At 41.8% G+C, this 20782-nt stretch overlaps 1 protein-coding gene across 8 annotated transcripts in view; it reads left to right on the top strand.

The window, feature by feature from the left end:
• Positions 1-20782, top strand: part of CIT (citron rho-interacting serine/threonine kinase) — a 149546-nt gene that overhangs the window by 121155 nt on the left and 7609 nt on the right. For 5 of the 8 annotated variants that reach the window (XM_051972904.1, XM_051972908.1, XM_051972903.1 and 2 more), the window contains 13 exons: positions 8595-8735; positions 8938-9045; positions 10558-10720; positions 10961-11125; positions 11882-12019; positions 12652-12832; positions 13040-13131; positions 13463-13567; positions 14009-14178; positions 15163-15243; positions 15391-15526; positions 16453-16592; positions 19828-19920. In XM_051972904.1, coding sequence (XP_051828864.1) covers positions 8595-8735; positions 8938-9045; positions 10558-10720; positions 10961-11125; positions 11882-12019; positions 12652-12832; positions 13040-13131; positions 13463-13567; positions 14009-14178; positions 15163-15243; positions 15391-15526; positions 16453-16592; positions 19828-19920 — 1713 coding nt within the window. The remainder of the gene's footprint in view (positions 1-8594; positions 8736-8937; positions 9046-10557; positions 10721-10960; positions 11126-11881; positions 12020-12651; positions 12833-13039; positions 13132-13462; positions 13568-14008; positions 14179-15162; positions 15244-15390; positions 15527-16452; positions 16593-19827; positions 19921-20782) is intronic. The other 3 variants (XM_051972907.1, XM_051972905.1, XM_051972909.1) reach the window with 2 other exon arrangements.

The following is a 20782-nucleotide window of genomic DNA, read 5'->3' as shown; positions in this document are numbered from 1 at the left end:
TTACTGTCTGCAGTTATTTTACCTGGAATTTGTCTTTCTCTCTCTTCCTGTTGGATTTTGTTGGTAAAATTCAGAAATATTGATGATTTATTTGATTTTATTTATATGCTACAGTTTTATCAAAGTTGTTCATTGTTTCAACTAGATTTTTTAGTTGACTTCTCTAAACATACCATCATTTCATCTGCAAATAATGATAGTTTTACTTCTTCATTGCTTATGCTTATTCCTTTAATTTTTTTTCTTGCCTTATTATTATGGCATTTCAAATTATTTAGCATTTCATTTCAAATTTAGCATTTCAAATAGTAGTTAACATTTTAGGAAAAGTTAAATTTATTCCAATGCTTTGCTGTGTTTTTAATAGGAATGGATGTTGTATTCTGTCAAACTTTCTTTGACTCTATTGAAATAATCATAAATTTTTGTCTTTTCCATTACTGCTATGGTCAATTATGTTTATAGTTTTCCTAATATTGAATCATCCCTGAATTTCTTGCATAAATACATACTGGCATATTATAAGATCTTTGTGATATGTTGTTGTAGTCTCATTGCTAATATTTTGTTGAAAAATTTTACATCAAAATTTATTAGGGAAATTGGTCTTAGGTATCAAAGCTATAAAAGAGTCACAGAAGGAATTTGGTAGAACTTTTTTTTTCAGTTTATATAATGTAGGAATTAATTTTTTTAAGTGATCAGATTTGCTTATAAATTTATTTGGGTCTGAAGTTTTACCTTCAGAAGTATATTTATAGCTTGTTCTATTTCTTTTCCTAAGATAGGGTTATTTAAGTATTTTATTTCCTCTTCTGTTAAGCTGGGCAATTTATGTTTTTGTACATACTTGTCCATTTCATTTAGGTTGTAAGTTTTACTGGCATGTAGTTGGGCAAAAATGCACCTAAATAATTGCTTTTATGTCAATTTCATTGGTTGTGCATTTACCCTTTTCATTTTTGATTCTGATAACTTAGTTTTTTTTCTTTTTAAAAATTAAATTAGTCAATGAACCATTGGGTTCATTGACAAGATCCTTCAAACTGCATGAGCATGTGAACCAGAGACAGCTAGATATTGCAGTGGTTAGAATGCTGATCTTGGAGCCTGGAAGACTGGAATTCAACTAGGGCCTCAGACACGACAATTACTAGCAGTGTGACCCTGGGCAAGTCACTTAACCCCAATTGCCTTACCCCCTCAAAAAAAAAAAAAAAGCAAACCTCTTAATTTTTATTAGTTCAGTAGTGTTTTTTTTTTTTAATTGTTTTTGTTTTTCAGGATTTCTATTTTGTTGTTGTTTTTTTGCTGAGGCAGTTGGGGTTAAGTGACTTGCCCAGGGACAGCTAGGAAGTGTTAAGTATCTGAGGCCACATTTGAACTCAGGTCATCCTGATTTCAGGGCTAGTTCTGTATCCACTGCACCACCTAGCTGCCTCTAATTGGCTTAAAAATATTTTTTTTTAAATTTAAGTTTTTTTTTCCAAGGTGATTTTATTGATTCTTGTGACTCCTTCTTAGCTCAAATATAAAATTGAAATTCCTTTGGCATTTAAAGTCCTTGGCAACTCATCCCTAAGCTGCACTCCCAGCCTTATTATATATTCCTTCCCTTTACAGATACATGGTACAGCCGGAGTGTCTCACTTAGACCTTTGGACTAGCTGTCCCTGTATTTGGAATGTTCTCCTCCATCTGGAAATGCTCTGAGGCTCAGTGAAGCACCATTGCTAGAGAAAGCCTCTTCTCATTCTGTTCCCCCATCCCTGCCCCCCAGTTCCTTTATGTTAATTTTATATAGTCCTCTATATCTCTATGGGGCCTCTTGGCTTGGCTAGGGAGCTCCTTAAAAGCAGAGACCACTCATTTTGTTCTTTGTATCCTTAGTGCATGGCATATAATGTTGATTGATGCTGATTGTCCCAGAAACAAATGATCATCTCTTGTCTGAAGAATACATGATGGAGGTCGGGAAAGGCCATGCAAAATGACTTGATATGGCAGCCTTAAAATAAAAAAGGGGGGGGGGAGGGAGAAAAAGTGGTCCTTTAGTACATGAAAAATGGGACAGAGGCTGCTAAGAATCATAATTTGATTTGAAATGTATCCCACTTCAACTTAAATGTTAGTTTTCTAAATGTGGTGTATATCCCTCTACCTGTTGTGTCCTGCCATTGGCCAGAGAACTGGGGTTTCCATGCCTAGTTTTCTTGTGCAAGAAAATGTGCCTGATCTTTAAGGAGCTGGGCCTCCAGCTATTGTAAGTCTTTTGTATTTCATTTTTGAAACCTGAGTCATGTTTTTAACATTTTTTTTTGGCATCCTCCCCTTTCCCACCTTCATAATGAAATCCTCAATTATCAAAGCATGTGCTCGTGCAGTTTGGAGGATCTTGTCAAGTAACTTGGAGAATTTCTCTTCTGCATCTTATTTGATGCCTATTTTGGTGTAAAATGCAGTTATCTTCACTGGCTCTTTCTGTTTTTGTTTATTATTATTGCTGCAAAGTAAGTCAAGTCAAATTAAGATAACCAAGTGTTCCTTGAAAGGTATAATTTAGCCAACAGGAAATGACTGACATCTGATGTGAGAGTTGTTTTAGAATCATGTCCGAGGTACTGTCAGACTATCAAAAAGAATAAATTGTCAACCCTTCAGTCATTAGGTCTCTTCTTTTCTCCTTCCCTCTGCCCTTAAGAAACAAGCATTTTGATTGGGAAGACAACTGCACGTAATAACTACAAGAGAAGGGCATGTGTGTGTAAGCCAGATCTAGTGGGTCTCAAGATGCGTGGAAGGGAGTATAAGAATGATAGGAAGGGGCTAGGTCTTTCTGAGCTTTCCATACCCAGGGTCCTGGAGCTCACTGAGGAAGAAAGGTGATGTGGCCAGATTGTACTTGAGGAAGGTCATTTTGGTAGCTTAGTGGAGAGTGGTTGGAAAGGGTGGAGTGACAAGAAGGCTGTTGCTGTGGTGAGGGCATGAGGGCTGGAGGGCTGCCCTGGGCTTGGGCTGTGTGAGGGGAAGGGGGAGGAGACACAAGATGGTACATTGGACATGTGGGATGATGGAGGAGGAGGAGGACACACCAGAGTGGTGACCCTGGTGACCAGGATAACAGGAAGGATGGGAGGCAGCAAGGCTACTGTGTTTTATTCCGGATGTGTTGAACTTGGGTCTTTGGCCCTTTACATTCTGGCTTGCATCTGCATCATCAGCTCAAACCGCTTTCTCCCAAGTGTTTCAACAGTCTCTTAATCACCAAATCTGACGGTCTTTTCTCATTTTCCTTGTTTTTAATTGGATTTAACTGTTACTTCTCCATATTCTCTTCTCATTTTTCATGACCCAACTCTCTTCTCCCGCATATTAGATTGCTCTAAGTTTTCTTTGTTTGGTCATCAGCCATGTTGTGCCTCCCTAACAGGGAGTGTATATATCAAAGCTCTGTTTTTAGCCATCTTTTCTCTAAGTTCTCTGGGTGACTCCATTATCTTGAATGAATGTAATTATCTTTTCCTTGCAGATGACACCCAGATTGCTATATAAAATACACTAATTTCTTTCCTGAGTTCACGTCCCCATCACCAATTACTATTGGACATTTCAAACTGAATATCACATAGCTCAAATTCATAATATACAAAACTCATTATCTTTCTGCCAAGATCCTCTTTCTTATCAAACTTTTTTATTTGTATTGAGGTCCCCACTATGCTTCTAGTGCCCTTAGCATGAGACTCAACTCTGCATTCTCCCTTACCCACCTGCCAGCTAAGCTTCCCAGTCTGGCCTCTGCAACACCTCTTTTTTACACAAGCTCATTTGTCTTCTTAGTTCAGGCCTTGGTCACTTCCTGCCTGGACTTGGTCTTCATTTTCTTTTCCACAGAACTGCCACAATTGACTTTTCTAAAGCCTAGGTCTGATCCTGTTCTTTCCTGCTCTATAAATTCTGGTGTCCTCCTATTGCTTCCAGGATAAAATAGTACCTCTTTTATTTGGCTTTTATAGCTCTTCACATCTTAGGCCCAACCTCTCTGGTCTTATTAGATACTGTTCCACTTTGTCCCCCTGCCAAACTCTCCTTCTTGTTTTTCACACATGATTTTCCATCTCCAACTTCCATGCCTTTGTACCCATCCCTTGCCCCAAATCTGGCATCTCTTTTTTCCTCATCTTGATCCTCATACAATCCCTCTTTTCCTTCTAGATGCAGTTCAAGCATACCATCCTCTCACATGAATCCTTTCTCCCTAAGCTTTCATTGCCCAATCATTTTTAACAATCTTCTCTTTGTTTTGTATATATTTGCGTTGTATGTGCTTATATTGTACATGTTGTATCTCCCAGTAGAATTGGGATTATTTCCATGTTTACCTTTGGATTCTACTTTTTAGCAGGTACACAGTGGTTGCTTAATAAATCCTTGATAGTTCCCAGAACAAACTAAAATCAAAAGTGCTAGAAGAAAGCATACAGTGCTAAGGAAGTATTGTTAATACCTGCCCCTTCTTTTACCTGACCAGTTCACATGGTACCAAAGAATGGAAAATGAAAAACGACAGTTTATTATTTTCTTCAAAAGCTTTCCAGATATAAAAATAATTACCATAATCGGGTGGCCCTCAAGCCAGAAACCACCCTAGCCAGGGAACCTTTAGACCTTTCCCACATGGCAGCCTAGGGGAGCATCTCCTTTGGATATGGAGCAGGATGCTAAAATGTCTCTCTGTCTCATAAAAATGAAAAGCAAGGAAAGGGAAGAGCAGGCTGTAAGACGCTTGGTCTGAGACCAGGGGAGATACATCCTCTCAGGAGAGGCCGTGGGAAAAGGGATCACATGCGTTAGTGATTCTAAAATGATTTTGTGTTATTGTTGATGAGAGTAGAATCCCCTTCTTTGGGCCCTGGCATTGAACCCTGCTGTAACAGACAGGAAGTTGGTCAGGCTACTTTAAGAACAGATACGTTATTGGTTCACATGGCCGGACCAGGCCCCATACTTCCTGAAGAGACTGTAATCTGACTGCTGAAGTGCTACAATTGTGAAAGCATTGAGGGATCATTTTACATGTATCTCAGGGAAAAGACAGTACAAGAAGAGTACAAAAAAATCACAGATTATATTCTTGCCTAAAGAAAGTAATCTAGAAAACATCAATAATAATTGACCTATATACCTTTCTCATTGTCCCACAATGAAAAGTCAGGCTTTTGCAAATAGTTCTCTATGGAAAATTACATTGTTACATTTAAACAAATGATCAGAGAAAATAATATTCCACTGTGTTTATTGTTTATGGATTCTCTCTCCTCTCCAAAAAAAAATCATTTGACTTGGTAGAATAAAGCATAGCCTGAAAGTCTGTCCTCTAACAAAGAAATACATATGTTAATCTAATGTATGATTCCTCATGCAACTAGAGGTTATGTTCTTTGGTAACCTTCATGAAGTGACATTAATAGAGGGACGAAACAAGAGGGCTCTGCTTGCTAAAGATGCTTTCCATTTTCATGAAGGGGATTACCTACTTAAGATATAAATGGAAGGGGAATTTTCTATAGATGGTGAGACCCTTCAGATGCTCCTGTTTGTAGTTGACATTGTTCTGATTGTATTAAGCTCTGGAATACTGAGACTTTCCTAAATGAGAACTATATTCTCTTAGAAGGGTCTGGTGTTAAACATTCATACAGAGAAAATCCAAATAGATGAAAAAATGCCAAATTACATATTGTCTATGCAATGGGACACAAACAGGGGAACCGTGAACTGGGTTTCAAATAGAGTATTAAAAATAGAAGAAGAATGCAATTGGGAAATTGTTTAATGATTTTTTTAAACTACCAATAAGCATCATTGTGGTCCAAAATGTCATTAAAAAACAAAAACAAAACTATACGGATATTCTCCAAGAAGTGCAGCATGGTTGTGAGGCTTGAGAGAATATAGTCTGAAGAATCAAAAATGTGGATGATTCAAAGTGTTGCGAAGAAATGTATTATCAGAGCAAGTATCCTGCAGTGTGTTCCTGAAAGTAATTAATGTAAAAGAATGGTATAAGAAATATCGTTGAGGACATATATTGATTGGAGAAGGAGGAAACCAGATAAACAATCTTAAACTGAACTAGCACCCATGAAATACAAAAATAACTAAAAAAAGGCCTTCTGCACATTGGATGAATTCTCTGGCTGAAGTAATGGGACAACATGATTAAGAATCAAATTGGATCAAAATTCATTGGCAGGCTATATTTTTTTACTGATGGAGGTTCTTTCTTCATTGGTGAGATCACATATATATGGAAGTACTATAAACATTCTGTACATTTGGTCAGTTCAGGAGGAGGGATCTGCAAAAGAGACTAACAGAGCAGTGAAGGAAGAGAGACATAGGAGGAAAAATGAGGAGAGGAAGAATGAGGGAGAAAGGAAAGATGGGGGAGGTGGCAAACTGCTCTTGTCGACCTTGCCGTTTGCCTAAGCCATAAGCTTCAGAGCTTATGGAAACACCTGCTCTCACATTGAAAGGCTTATTATCTCTTTATAGTTCATTAGTTCTTTTTTGTCCTTTGAAAAAATGTTGAGAATTCCATCTTTGAATGGGGTATATTAAACTGATAATCCAGAAAACCCGTGATCTGGTTTGTAGGGGCTCAAGCCAGAGAAGGAAAATGCAGAACTGGGGAAGTCAAGGCAGAGAGTAAGACCCAGGATGCCCCCTTCTACTTTACAGATCAGGAGAATTTGGGGTTTTGTATGGCAGTTCCTTTTTCCTCTTTGACTTCCCTTCTGAAATTGAAATAATTCTGAGAGAAATCTTCAAAGAAATAAAACTGAACATTTTTTGGTAAAGAAGGTGTTAGAGTGACAGCCAGATCTATGACATGTGAGGTAGTAATCTGTTGGAAAGGCCTCAGTGGCGCTTTGTTGACTGTAGGGTCTGCACTTTCCCCTCTCCAAAGAGACATTTTCCCCATGATCGAATATCTCCTAAATGTACACTGATAGTTCTTGACATTTATTTCTTTTCCTTTTGTTCATTATTTACTGTATCAAATAATGCTCAGCTCAAAGATCATGCTGGAGTAGTTACCAAGAGCTTTAGTTCAGCACAACTGCATTCTCTATAATCTGAAGCCTCTGGTTCCATAAAATGAACCCCTAACCTACTCCATCAGTTCTCTGAGGTGCAAAGCCTTAAAGCGAGTTTCCTTCAAATGTGACATACACATAGACACACAATTTCACTAAGAAAAATGGAACTAAGATTAAGATGTCAAGCTCTTTTCTTTGGGGAGGCTCTAGAGGACTTTATAGTCTGTGTCAGAGAAGTGTTATCAGCACCATCAAATTCATTGATCCTTGAAGCATATAAGTCTGAAAGCATCACACTTGGAACAAGCAGAACAAATTAGCTGGTTGGTTTTGTAGAATGTATATTAATGCACACTTTTAGAACATCTATTTGAAAATTGTCATTGAAATTCTAATAAAGACCAGAATTGATTTTTTTTTTTTTTTGCATCATGTGCCCAGGAGATAGGTTATTTTAATTTTGGATTTGCATTTATTCATCTTGATTAATTCATTAATATTAGTTTTGCTTAATTCTTTAATTGTGATGTGTGGGTTGAGAAAGTATAATTTTTATTTCCTTAGTTCCCCAAAGTAGAATAATTTTTCTATTTGCCCTAAAAAAAAAAAAGATCATTTGAATAAGCTGTGATAATTGGATTTTGTGTATGTGTGTGTGCGTGTGTATGCGTGTGTGCGTATGCGTGTGTGCATGCATGCTGAGCAGTTAGTGCATACTGCATAATTTATGCTTTACAAATATACTTACACTTTATTGAGAAAGGAATTCTAGAGGTGGAAAGTAAAGGTCTTTAGAAACACAAGGCTAACACATTTGAAATGTTGCTTTAAAACTAGTCATTATAAAGTGTAAATCAGCATAAATCTGGTCTGTTTGTCCTCTGATCCAAAGAGGGAAGAGAATTATTTATAGCAAGAACTTTCTGGTGCTTGACTAAGCTGGTTTCATCTATAAGGCAGCCTCACAGATAATTTTGGCAGAGCTTCAATGTATAATGTTAGGATTTGTGTTTGTTCTTGATTGAAACTTCTCTGAAAATTCTTCCTTAATTGGTGCATCACTTTATAATGGCAGGAAAAGTTGTAGATAACCCTGGTATATAACAACTCATTCAGAGGGGAGACAGCATATATGTAAGGAAACAGGTTACGTGTAAGAAAAAAGGTAATTGGAAAGAGAAAAATATTAGCAGTTAAAAAGACTGGGTTTGAACTGAGGCTTGAAACAAGCCAGGGCCACTAAGGGAGGAGTCTCTGTGGAGTCTCAGGACACCCTACACGAGAAGAGGATTCAGAATAGATGTTGATCTACACTGGGAGAGGGAATTCCCTTCCTGAGAGTTCTGTGACTCAGGAAGAAGATCATTTAAGAAGGGATTGGGGGAGAGGAGCAAGAAGGAATCCAAAATAAGCAGGATGGAAAAGAAGTAGGAGGATTCCTCATTGCTTTATATATTCTATCAAGTTGTGTTACACTTTTCTTATCAGCAAGCAAAACTGCAGCAACAAATGGACTTGCAGAAGAATCACATTTTCCGCTTGACTCAAGGACTCCAAGAGGCTCTAGATCGAGCTGACCTGCTCAAGACAGAAAGGAGCGATTTAGAATATCAGCTGGAAAATATTCAGGTATGAGCCGGCCAGAAATCCGAACTGAAACGTTTTCTCTGCTGCTGTTGTACCTTTAAATGGCCAGTGTATACTGATTAAAGAGCATTGAAATACAGAATGATCTTTTGTTGATATTCCTCAGTCACAGTTGTAGGTGAATCTGGAGGGAGGTTGAGTAGACTTCTCTTTTAAAGTTGATTTCTTTTACTACAACTTTTAGGTCCTGTATTCTCATGAAAAAGTGAAAATGGAGGGTACCATTTCCCAGCAAACCAAGCTCATTGATTTTCTGCAGGCTAAGATGGACCAACCTGCTAAGAAGAAAAAGGTGGGTGAAAGGGTTCAGAAAGCAAGAGTCCATAGTCCACTTCTCGGGACTCTCTTTTGACATAGTCGTGCACAGGCACATAAAGAACAAAGGAAGTCCTTTATTTTTTGCTTGAAAAAGGTATTTAAAGGTCATTAATGCTGTCATCAGTTGAGATCTAGTTAGCCAAGTCTTAGAAGGAGCCATTTAGCTTCCATCACCATTAATGCGTTAGGGTCTCCCTGTTCTAGAGGAATCGCTCTTAGGTAGCTAGAGAAAAGTGAAGGGATCAGAATAGAAGTCGAGAGCTAGAAGAGACCCTAAGGAATTCACCCCCTTCTTTTGACAGATGAAGACACTGAGGTCCAGAAAGGAGGAATGACTTATCCAAGATGGAACTAGCAGTTCAGGCCTCCTCCCCTTTCTCTCCCATGGCTGTATTTCTTACTTCCTGTTCATTAAAATATAAAAACAAATGAAAATGTATGAGTTACTTTATGTATATACATATTTTATGTGCAAAAACATGTTTTCATAACCCAAATATACTGTTTGCTAAATAATTCAGCTCTTTGGGCCCCAGATCCATGAACAGGACAGTAGACCATAGGCTTCTAAGGACTGTGAGCTCTAAAAAGCTTTCCGAGCAATTTGTGACTATCTTAATTGGCATTAGGACTTGGGCCTTGGATTTCGGTTCTGCTGTAGTCATGGCTGGGATTGTACAAGAAAAGTCTGAGACTGTCTAGAAGACTGAGGGGCAGAGGAGCGAATTAGCCAAAACACCTCTAAAACAAAGCTACTCTAGGAACAGTTTCCTCAAGTAACAGTTCAGCTGTCTTGCAGAGAAAGTTGTAGTTTCCTGTAGATCCTGTGACTGTGTGATTCTGTTAGTGTTTCTGATTTAAAATGGCTTTAGCAAAGGACTGTTCCATGCTAAGCTGGATGTATGTTCTTTTCATGAGTGGTTGTTTGTGTTTTGGCTCATCCATAGGATAACTTTTTTCCCCTTGTAAAGTTAATCTTGTTTCTTCCTTTTGTGCATTTTCTTTTGTTGTTATTTAATGAATCCCTCCTTCATTTTGGCATTTCATTAACATTGTTCAAGTGTCTCGTCTCCCTCCCCTCTATTGAATACTCACCTCTGTCTTATAATTTAGAATTATAAGAGACAAAGGAGAGATTGACTTCTGAACAATCTGTCCATGACTTCATACTCTACTTGCATTTTTTGAGGATAAAGACTGTCAGGAGATGATTCTGCTACCTTGGAAATGTAAATGAAGAGGTGGTGGCAAATTAAGCATCTTTAACCCTCTTGCTGAAAACTTCCATACCCCCATTTTTTACAGCTGCGAAGAGCTGACCGTGACTCATCCTAACATTTTCCCCCTTCAAATGCAATTATTACTAAATACACTTACAGTGAGTATGCCCGCTGGCTTTTGTGCTTTGCACCCTGGCAGCTTTCCTTTAGCTAGCTTAAAGCACCAATTTCTAGGAGTTAGGAGTTATCTCTGTTTCCATTGCTAGGGCTTATTTAGTCGACGGAAAGAGGACCCTGCTTTACCCACACAGGTTCCTCTGCAGTACAATGAGCTGAAGGCGGCCTTGGAGAAGGAGAAGGCCCGCTGTGCGGAGCTGGAGGAGGCACTACAGAAAACTCGGAGTGAGCTGCGATCGGCTCGTGAAGAAGGTAGGAGCTTCATCGGGCAGGCTCTGAAAAAGGTGGAGGGTCTGCATCCTCTTACACTCCTCAGCACAGCCTGTATTTGGGCCACATGATCTCGGTCCTCAGGAGCTTGTGTACAATGCATCCATCCAAGGGCATCTTGCTTTCTGTAGACCCTACCTGAGGATGACCCAGCAGACTCGCAGCTGTGCTGCTTCTCCCTTTTCTGATGCCTTACTAGGCATTTTATTGGTCTGTCTCCAGCTGCCCATCGTAAAGCATCAGATCACCCCCACCCATCCACGCCAGCCACTGCAAGGCAGCAGATCGTCATGTCTGCCATAGTGAGGTCCCCAGAGCACCAGCCCAATCCAATAAGTTTGCTGGCTCCACCTTCTAGTCGGAGAAAAGAGTCTTCCACGCCAGAAGGTAAGCTGACATTGCGACTTGGAGCCTGGGTTCTTCTTGGACTCAAAAGTGGCTAAATTCACATCAGTAAATGCTACTAATATAGGTTAATTAGAAAGAGAGGATCTGTGATTTCATGGGTGTTGGTCTTGACCCTTTCAGTTGCAGATCATAGCTCCTCCTTTCTACACACTTTGACATCTTCTTCCTTAGCATCTTCCAGCTTGGAGCTACGGCTGTGGATAAATAATTCATCTCCCCATGGCCAGCCTGGTCATAAGCTTTTCCAAAAAAAAGCAACAGAGCAACAGAGATATGGTCCATCATCTGATCAGGGCTCAAGGTCTCTGTGTTGTTCCACTGGCACAGCCCTAGGGATTACGCTCAATGTCACCCCCTGGCCGCGGTGGGCCATCTGAAAAGAGCTGGAGTGCAAGGATAGGTTATTGGAGTGAGCACAGCGGTTCATTGTCAGCCAAAAGGCCAGAGAACGGTGACTGCATTTCCGGTCACATGGATTTGTGAATACCATTTACTTAGACATTAAGAAATTGTTATCTGCATAGTTAAACAAAATTAGAGATTTGAAATTGATAGAATTGATAGAATCGATAGAATTTGATAGAATTGATAGAAATTGATAGAAACTTAATAGAAGCTTAAAATTTAATGGTTAAAGGAATTTTAATTTTAAACACAGATGAGCATATGGTATTAAAACCGTTATTAAGCAGCCTCTTCTGGTATGACTTTAGTTTTTTCTTCCCTTCTTTCCAGAGTTTAATCGGCGTCTAAAAGAGCGAATGCACCACAACATCCCACATCGATTCAATGTGGGACTGAACATGAGAGCAACAAAGTGTGCAGTGTGTCTGGATACCGTGCACTTTGGCCGGCAGGCATCCAAATGTCTTGGTAAGAACAGGTCTTATGGATTTGGAGTGGTTGTCTGTATGTTCTCCTAACTTCGTTGGTTTTTTATTTTTTTAAAAAAGGGAACATTGCTTAATTCAGTTTTATCTTTTCAATTAACAAGTCTATTTTCTCTCCCTCCTCTATTTTTCAAGGGTTCTAGAGAAGTTCCTCATGAAATCAGAAATCACACAAAGATATGATTCTCCCTTTGTCTTAGAGAAATATGTTTCTGTATTTCTTTAGTGTGTGACTGCCATTCGTTGTGCAGGTGTCTTGGCAAGAACCATGGGTTTTTGCTTATTTCTTATTCTGTCAGAGCAGGCTTGTTTTCAGGAGATTTGTTGGTTCTGATTGAAACTGGGACATAAAGCCAATCTTCTTTTTAACATAGTGTTTCTAGTTAGTCTGGGTGGTATTTTGTAACCTTGGTCCTAGAACTGTGACCTTCTGTTTTCTCTCTTATGTAACTGGCTCCGAGGCACCCTCCAGGTTCTCTGGGAGAGGAGACTTCAGATGAGAGAAATGCTGCTAGGAGCTGGTGACCTAGAGAGGCCCTGGAGCTCCCTGGTTAAGAGCTGAGCAGAGGCCTGGGTCGGCTGTGTATTTTCAAGTGGCTTTTCTCTCTTCTTCAGAATGCCAAGTAATGTGCCACCCAAAGTGTTCCACGTGCCTGCCAGCTACCTGTGGTCTCCCCGCCGAGTACGCCACACACTTCACTGAAGCCTTCTGCCGGGACAAAATGAACTCCCCAGGACTGCAGCTCAAGGAGCCAAGCACCAATTTACGTCTGGAAGGATGGATGAAGGTGCCAAGGTAGACCGCTGAGTCTGTTTCAGCCCGGACAGGTGCCGGCGCAGGAAGCCGGGAGCTCCTCCAGGCTATCCTGGCCAGCGCCATTGGCCCCCACATTTGGCAGCTGCTTTTTTGAGATTCTCAAATGAAGTTTGGCTTTCTAGGATTCTTTCCCAAGGCCAGAATTTTTGCAAATTGAAGCATCCTTTTAACTTTTTATTTTCCCAGAAATAATAAACGAGGACAACAAGGCTGGGATAGGAAATACATTGTTCTGGAGGGAACCAAAGTACTCATCTATGACAGTGAAGCCAGAGAAGGTAATCTCAGGCAGAAAGGGATTTCCCTTTAAATGGCCTGGGTCGTGCATGAGCAGGGCCTTCCTCCTGACCATAGCTTTCCATCTGTTAGAGGAAAAGATCCTCTTAATCTTGGGGTTCCCAGTGCAATCTTCACCCCTGTAGTCGACCTCCCTTCAGGACATGCCAGGGGAGTGAGCACACGCCCGCCACTCATCCGTCTTTCTCTTCCTCTCCCCCTCTGTCCATGCATTTGCCTCCTTTGCACCTCTCTTTACACACGGCCCCGTCTTTCCCCTTGTTTTCTTTCCCTTTTTTGTTTTCTCTTTCTGCTCTCCCTCCTTTCACCAAGCTGGACAGAGGCCAGTGGAAGAATTTGAGCTGTGCCTTCCTGATGGTGATGTCTCCATTCATGGAGCCGTGGGAGCCTCTGAACTTGCAAATACAGCCAAAACAGGTGAGAGAACACATGGAATCATCTCTGTAGAGAGACAGGGAGTAGGGGGAAGATGAGGAAAAGGGATGGGGAGAAGGAGAAAGAGAGATGTGGAGAGGGAGAGAGAGGAAGAGAAGAGAAAGAGAGGAGGGGGGAGAGGGAGGCAGAGGAACAGAGAGAATGGGGAGAGGGGGAGGAGGAGAGAGAAAGGGAGAGGGAAAGGTAGGGGAGGGAAGAGAGAAAGGGGGAGAGGGAGGAGGAACTGGCAGTGGCAGGATATTATTTGTAAGCAAAAAAAGGAGAGGAAGTCACTACCCTCAGTTTGTTCAGAGGAGCTCCAGTCCCCCCCGCTGTGCCCTTGGAGTGCCTCATTCCCGACACTGATGTCCTTTTGTTTCTGATAGCCCAGAGGACAGTCCCTTGTAAACCCAGTATCCATTTCTCTCTGTGCCATCTCTCTAGATGTGCCATACATAATGAAGATGGAATCTCACCCCCACACCACTTGCTGGCCTGGAAGAACACTATACTTACTCGCTCCCAGCTTCCCAGAGAAGCAGCGCTGGGTCACTGCCTTAGAGTCAGTTGTCGCAGGTGGGAGAGTTTCTAGGGAAAAAGCAGAGGCTGATGCTGTGAGTATAAATAGGAGACTGGGTTCTCCCTTTGGAAATGGGCTGAATGGATCACTTGAGACAGTGATAGTCCGGGCTGCCTCGAGCCCCTCGGGTTCTCCCACTAAGGGCTGTGGCGTGCTGCCCGCGACATGCCCGGTGCATCCACGCCCGGCCTCTTGGCATCTCTCTGTCCTGCCCGATTTTAAGAAGACGGCATGTTGTAGTTGTGGCAACGCGGCCTGCAGCGATCCTTAAGGAAAGCACATGGAGGGTAGTGTGAGCCGCTGAAAGCCGAAGGCTGCTTTGTGTGCGGTTGGTGGAGGGAGTCCCTGGTTGTGGCAGGGTGCCTCCTCTCTGCATGCTGCTCTCATTGTGCTTGCCTCCGTCTTGGGACCTCCGAGATGGAGGCAGGGCCTGAGGGATGTAGGTGGTGCTGAGAAAGCACAGGGACAGCTGCAGAGGCCAGCTCCTGGACTCTGAGGAAGACGAGCCAACCCTGAGCATGTGCTCACCCACTGTAAACAGCAGGGAGCTGGAAACCCCGAAATGCCAGCTTCCTGGCGTCTGCTTTGCTTGTCTTCCCTGAGAGTAGTGAGCTGCTTGTTGTGCTGCTGCCGTGTGAGTGAATGCTGTGTGGATCTCGCAGCCTTGTAAGTGAATGCTGTGTGGATCTTGCAGCCTTGTACGTGTGAGAGGCTGCTGAGAATCTCTCTCAGAAGCTTTCCCTGTGCGGGCCCAGCTCTCTAGTGCTCTGCCTCCTGCTGCTGCACCCTGCAGGTGCCCGGTCACCCTCTGCAGCTTCTGCCCACGTTCCTTCGTCCCTGCCCAAGGGCTGAGTAGGGGCAAGGTGATCACCTGGGTGATGATGCCCAGGGCCTGCTTGGGGGGAATGTTCTCTGAGCCTTGGTTTGTGGTCCTCGACTATTTAAAGTCTCTGTAGGCAGCCCATGGCTGGTTCCCATAAAATCTGACCCCGTCTGTTTCTCTTTCACGTCCTAAAAGAAGCTGCTTGGGAATTCCCTGCTGAAGCTTGAAGGAGAGGATCGCCTGGATATCAATTGCACCTTGCCCTTCAGTGACCAGGTATCTGGGGGGAGCAGTGGGCTCACCATGGAAGAACACAGATCTCCTTTTGGTTTTCATTGTTTCTGTCATTTGGGAAACAACGAAGGCATGAAAATGCAGTCTTCGACTCATCTGAGCTCTTTGGAACTTTTTTTGACTTTACAGGTGGTGCTGGTTGGGACTGAGGAAGGGCTTTATGCCCTGAATGTCTTGAAGAATTCTCTGACCCACATCCCAGGTGTGGGTGCTGTCTTCCAAATTCACATCATCAAGGACCTGGAGAAGCTTCTCATGATAGCAGGTCTCATGCCAGAGAATTGGCACTTTACTATTTTTCTTTGCAGGGGTTCAATGGCACACCAGATACCTGCATTCTGGACTTGACTCAGGAAGACCTGATTGTAAATTCAGCCTCAGTTTCCTTATCTGTAAAATAGGGATCCTAAGAACCCTACCTCCATAATGGTTTTGAGATTCAGATAACTTCCAGAAAGCACTTCCACAAACTTTAAAGTACTATATGGATGCTAGTTATTCTTTTTTTTTTTTTTAATTTTAATTTTATTTTATTTAATAATAACTTTGTATTGACAGAATCCATGCCAGGGTAATTTTTTACAACATTATCCCTTGCACTCGCTTATATTTCATTTTTTTCCCCTCTCTTCCTCCACCCTCCCCCCCCCCCCCAAGATGGCAAGCAGTCCTATATATGTTAAATATGTTGATGCTAGTTATTCTTATTAATCTTTCAGGGAAGTAGCCTGCTTACCATCAGACCCTGGGTCTGGAATGGGACTATTCTAGCCCTGGCCCCAGAGAATAGCTTTGTTTGGGAGCTAATTGTCTGTCTGGCAATTGTTCTTTGAGCTTAGTCTGACTTGTCTGAGGAAAAGGGCTTAAGACCTCAGAGGGAGAGGGTAATCTCTCCAAAGCAAAATTGAATGACTTCCCCCCATCTGCCTCTATCTACCTTCCATGAGGGGCTCTCTTAGCCCAGCCCTAACTTTTCCACCATGGGGGAAATTTCTTGTGAAACACCTACAGCAGAGCCCTGTAGTCTGATGTTTTCAGGAAAACCCTGGAACATCAATAGGTCTGTTGAAGTAGCTGATGTAAGAGTCAGCCAGCGAGCCACTCCAGAGTAGCTTTTCCTCGTGCATAGATAGGGAGCCCCCAGGAAAGGGACCTTCACCCAGGTGAGCATTGTGTTTTTCTGCCCTTTAGGAGAAGAGAGGGCCTTATGCCTTGTTGATGTGAAGAAAGTCAAGCAGTCCCTAGCACAGTCTCACCTCCCTGCTCAGCCAGATATCACACCCAGCATCTTTGAAGCTGTCAAAGGTTGCCACCTGTTTGCAGCCGGCAAGGTAGGTTCCCCCGTGCAGCTACAGCTTCTTGGGCCCCCGGGGGACTTGGCCAGGCACCCCACCAGAGCCCCAACCTATGACTGAATCTAGAACATAGAATGACAGGTGAGTCCCTGCCTGCCATGTCTGAGCTGAAAGCCGGACATGTTTAGTCCCCCCGGATTAAGCTGCTTCCTGGACTGGTGAGCTCCAGAAGTGGTTTTTGCTGCCCTGACCCCAAAAGAAAATCATCTGTAGACGCCTGACAACAGAGAGAGCAGAGCTCCCCTCATCCAGATTTCCCAAGATGCTCTTCCCCTTACATTCATTATAAAAAAGCATCTGTATGTCTGACAGAGTGGATATGGTTCTCCCTTATGTGTGGGGAACGTGGAAGCATGAGGCTCCATCCCCCTCTGCCTCCAAGGCCCTTTTTCACAAAGACTGCCTCTTTTACCTGAGGCTAGATCTGCCTGCTGGGAAGGGCTTCTTTATACTCAGTCTAAAGTTGCCTCCCCTTACTCAGCTCTGTTCTCTGGAATCAAACCCAATCCTTCCTCCACACAATCCCTTAAGTACTTGAAGACGTCCATCTGATCTCCCCAGAATCATCTCTTCTCCAAGGCTCTCCTCAGGCCCTTTGCTGATCTGATGTGGCACAGGTTCAAGCCCTGCTTCATCCCAGATGCTCTCTTCGGAGTGGCCAGTATGTCCCCTTCTCCCTCATAGGATTTGGCCTGGGCGGAGGATAGCCAGACAATCGCTTTCTTATTTCTAGATACTGTCCCAAATCAAATTTCACTGTTTTGACTTAGAGTTTGCATTTAATATTCTGATGTATATTTATCTGTGTACATATTCTGTCTCCCTTTACTATGTGATGAATCCCATGAGAGCAGGGACTGTGTTTTACTCATCCAATCATTCCAGTGATTGTACAGCACTTTGTACATCCTAAACATTTGATCTTTGTATTTTGAATGACTGAATTGAGAAGGTTGGTTCTTGACCTTCAGAAACTTAAGATATGAGTTGTTCAGTCCTTTTTCAGTCGTGTCTGACTCTTCTGCGACCCCTTTTGGGGTTTTCTTGGTACAGATATAGTAGGAGTTTGCCATTTTCTTCTCTAGCTCATTTTCCAGAGGAGGAAACTGAGGCAGACAGGGTGAAGTGACTTTATCTGGTAAAGCCAGATTTGAACTCAGGAAGGTCAGCCTTCCTGACTCTGGGTCCAGCACTCTATCTGCTGCGCCATCTAGCCGCCCACAAAATAGGTGCAGCAAGGCAAAATATGCAACTGAGTTGAGTATGACTGACTGCTTTCCTCACAGCAAATCTATAAAGTCAGTCATGTAAAGTTTAATTTTTCAACTAGGACCCAAAGATGTGACTCGCCCTGGCTATGTTCACAAAGTTGATAAGTGATATTGGATAATTCCTGGGAAGCTGGGTCAATGTCGTAGGAAGTATTTGAACTCAGATTCAGCTTGCTTTTAAAAAACTCTTATGATGCACGATTATATAGTTGTAGGGAAGGAATGCCCAGAGAATGAAACTCCTTCTCAGGCTTGTCCCAGAAATCTAAATTGTAGTTTTGCTTAAGGCATCAGGAGGTTAAGTGAGACTCACAACCAGTATCATTAGATGCTATTGACCCACGTGTAGTGAGTGGGTAGTTCCATCTCTCTGCAGATTCCAACAAAATATGGGAAATTTTGCTTTAAACCCTACTTGCCTGTCTGAATCCTGAGATATAAAAAGCTCTTGAGCTGATGCTAACTATATTAATTCTAATTTTAATGGGGTTTTATTTCTTTTTTCTGTTTTTGTAGCATAATAATACTCCATCCATTTATATGCCACAGCTTGTTTAGCCATCCCTTCATTTTCCAGTTTCTTCGCCACCACAAAAGAGAGTAGCTATCAATATTTTTGTACATGTAAGGCCTTTTACCTTTTTTAATGATCTCTTTGGGATACATATTTAGTAACGATATTGCTGAACTAAACCTTTTTTTTTTTTTAAAGAAAATAGAATGGAATAGTATGTAATACCATCCATTTTTGTATGATTGTTCTTAACAAACCCTTGAGAGTTGAAAACTACACGCTTCCATTTTCCTTTTGTGTGATTCATTCTCTGGGCTCTAGAGTTATCAGAATTAACTGGATCCATATTTCTAAGTCATTGGCCTAGGAAGGATCTGTGGGAAATGTCTATAAGCATGGGAGATGCAAAGAGAAATTTCAACCTAGCTAAAGATGGTTTCCCGGAAGGGGTTCTTGGAACTTGTACATTATCAGGTTCCAAGTGGGATGCTATTCCAGGTAGGGTCACGATTGTTCTTGGAACTTTTCTATGGAAACTTTTCAGTCTGGGATATTTTGGTAGCAAAGGCTTCTGAACTATATATAAGGCTTTCTTGAACAAACAGTAATATTACATAATAATGATAAAAATAACTAACATTTATGTAGCACTTAACTATGTGTTGAGCACTTTACAAATATCATGTCCATTAATTGTCACACCAATCCTCACATATAATTCTATAATTATAATTCTATATATAATTCTCATTTTACAGATGAGGAAACTGAGGCAGAGCGAGGTGAAGTGATTTGCTTAGGATCATACAGCTAGTAAGGGAATGAGGCTCAGATCTTCCTGACTTGGGCATTCAGAAGTGGCACAGTAGAGTCAGGAAGTCAGGAAGACTCATCTATGTGATTTATGTGACCCTGAACAAGTTACTTCACAGTATTTGACTCAGTTTTCTCATCTGTAAAATGAGCTGTAGAAGAAACTCCAAACCACTTCAGTCTCTTAGCCAAAAAGATCCCAAATGGAGTCACAAAAAGTTGGATGTTACTGAAATGACTGAACAACAACAAAACCTCCCAAGTCCATAGCCAAGTCTTTATCCACTGCCTCACAGGGCTGCCGCAAGCATTCTCCTTAAATACTAGAGGTACAAAGAAAGGCAAAACCACGCTTTGCCTTCATGTTCAGAGGAGACGACATGCAGACAAGTACATGCTTGATGTGTACAAGTTGTACAGGTGTTCATTTTGAATCACAGAAGTAAAGGAGTTCTGATAATAAAGGTCCTAGAAAAAGAGTTTTACTTTCCTAAACATTTTCATCCATCTCTTACATTTCCTACTGATTACAGTTTGTTCCAAACCCCTTTGCAGAGGGCGTTGTTCATCATTGTGCTGGAGGCTCATGGATCTTTTTCTCTTTGCCCGGCAGATTGAGAATGGACTCTGTATCTGTGCCGCCATGCCTAATAAAGTTGTCATTCTCCGGTACAATGAAAACCTCAGCAAGTACTGCATCAGGAAAGTAAGTTGAACACTCCTGGAATGGCCAGGTGTTGATCCAGCGTTCTGTCTATCTTGCTGGTTTCTCTGGAGATTTATGACCCCCAACTCTTTTGGGTTGGAGAGTAGGCATTCAGCACTATGTCGCTTTCCAGGGTGCCTGTCTCACCTCCTCAAGGTACCTCCAGGGTAGAGACAGCAGGTATGATTGTCTCCCCTTGCGTTGGCTGTCTCTCTGCATAAGCTGGGCGCAGCAGGTGTAGATCGAAGAGAACCTCGATTTTGGATGGCTGTAGTCCTAGGAAAGAAGGAAGGTGACTTTTTCTTTTGAAATCTTAACAGGCCCCAGGGGTGCCTCTGAAGATTTCAATTTCTTTTTGTAGTTGCTATTTTTAGCCATTTGGAAAAGATAGTAGTGACTTCTTTTTGGAATATGCTACTAGGGAGAATGGAGATAATAATTAAAATGTGGACAGGACTTAGGCGATCATGGCATCTGTTGTACTATTAGAGAAAACTCAAATCCCTAGATAGTAAATGTCCTATTTCTAATATTCATTGAAGTAGTTGAAACCATCTAAATTCATTCTGCTTTTGTGAAATAAAGGAAACATTTGTAAGGATCATTGCTTACAAGGGACAATATGTTTGCTCCTGTGCAGAGCATTGCTGTTAACTTAGTCTTTCAAAAGCATTGGGGCTGTACAGTAAAATTTCAGAAGGGACCTAGGTGAGACCATGATAAACTTTTAAATTTGAATATATTTCTTAAAATACTTGCTGCTTATTGGTCTGTTTTCTTGACTCTAGGGACTGACTGTGTGGTCTAGGTATGTTACCTGAGCTAGTGAATTCCATTTGCTTGGGGAGGTCATGTTTTCAGA

The sequence above is a fragment of the Antechinus flavipes genome, chromosome 1 (genome assembly GCF_016432865.1).
Source record: "Antechinus flavipes isolate AdamAnt ecotype Samford, QLD, Australia chromosome 1, AdamAnt_v2, whole genome shotgun sequence".
Taxonomy (NCBI): domain Eukaryota; kingdom Metazoa; phylum Chordata; class Mammalia; order Dasyuromorphia; family Dasyuridae; genus Antechinus; species Antechinus flavipes.
The sequence above is the reverse complement of the archived record's forward strand: the minus strand, read 5'-3'. Positions and strand labels throughout refer to the sequence as shown.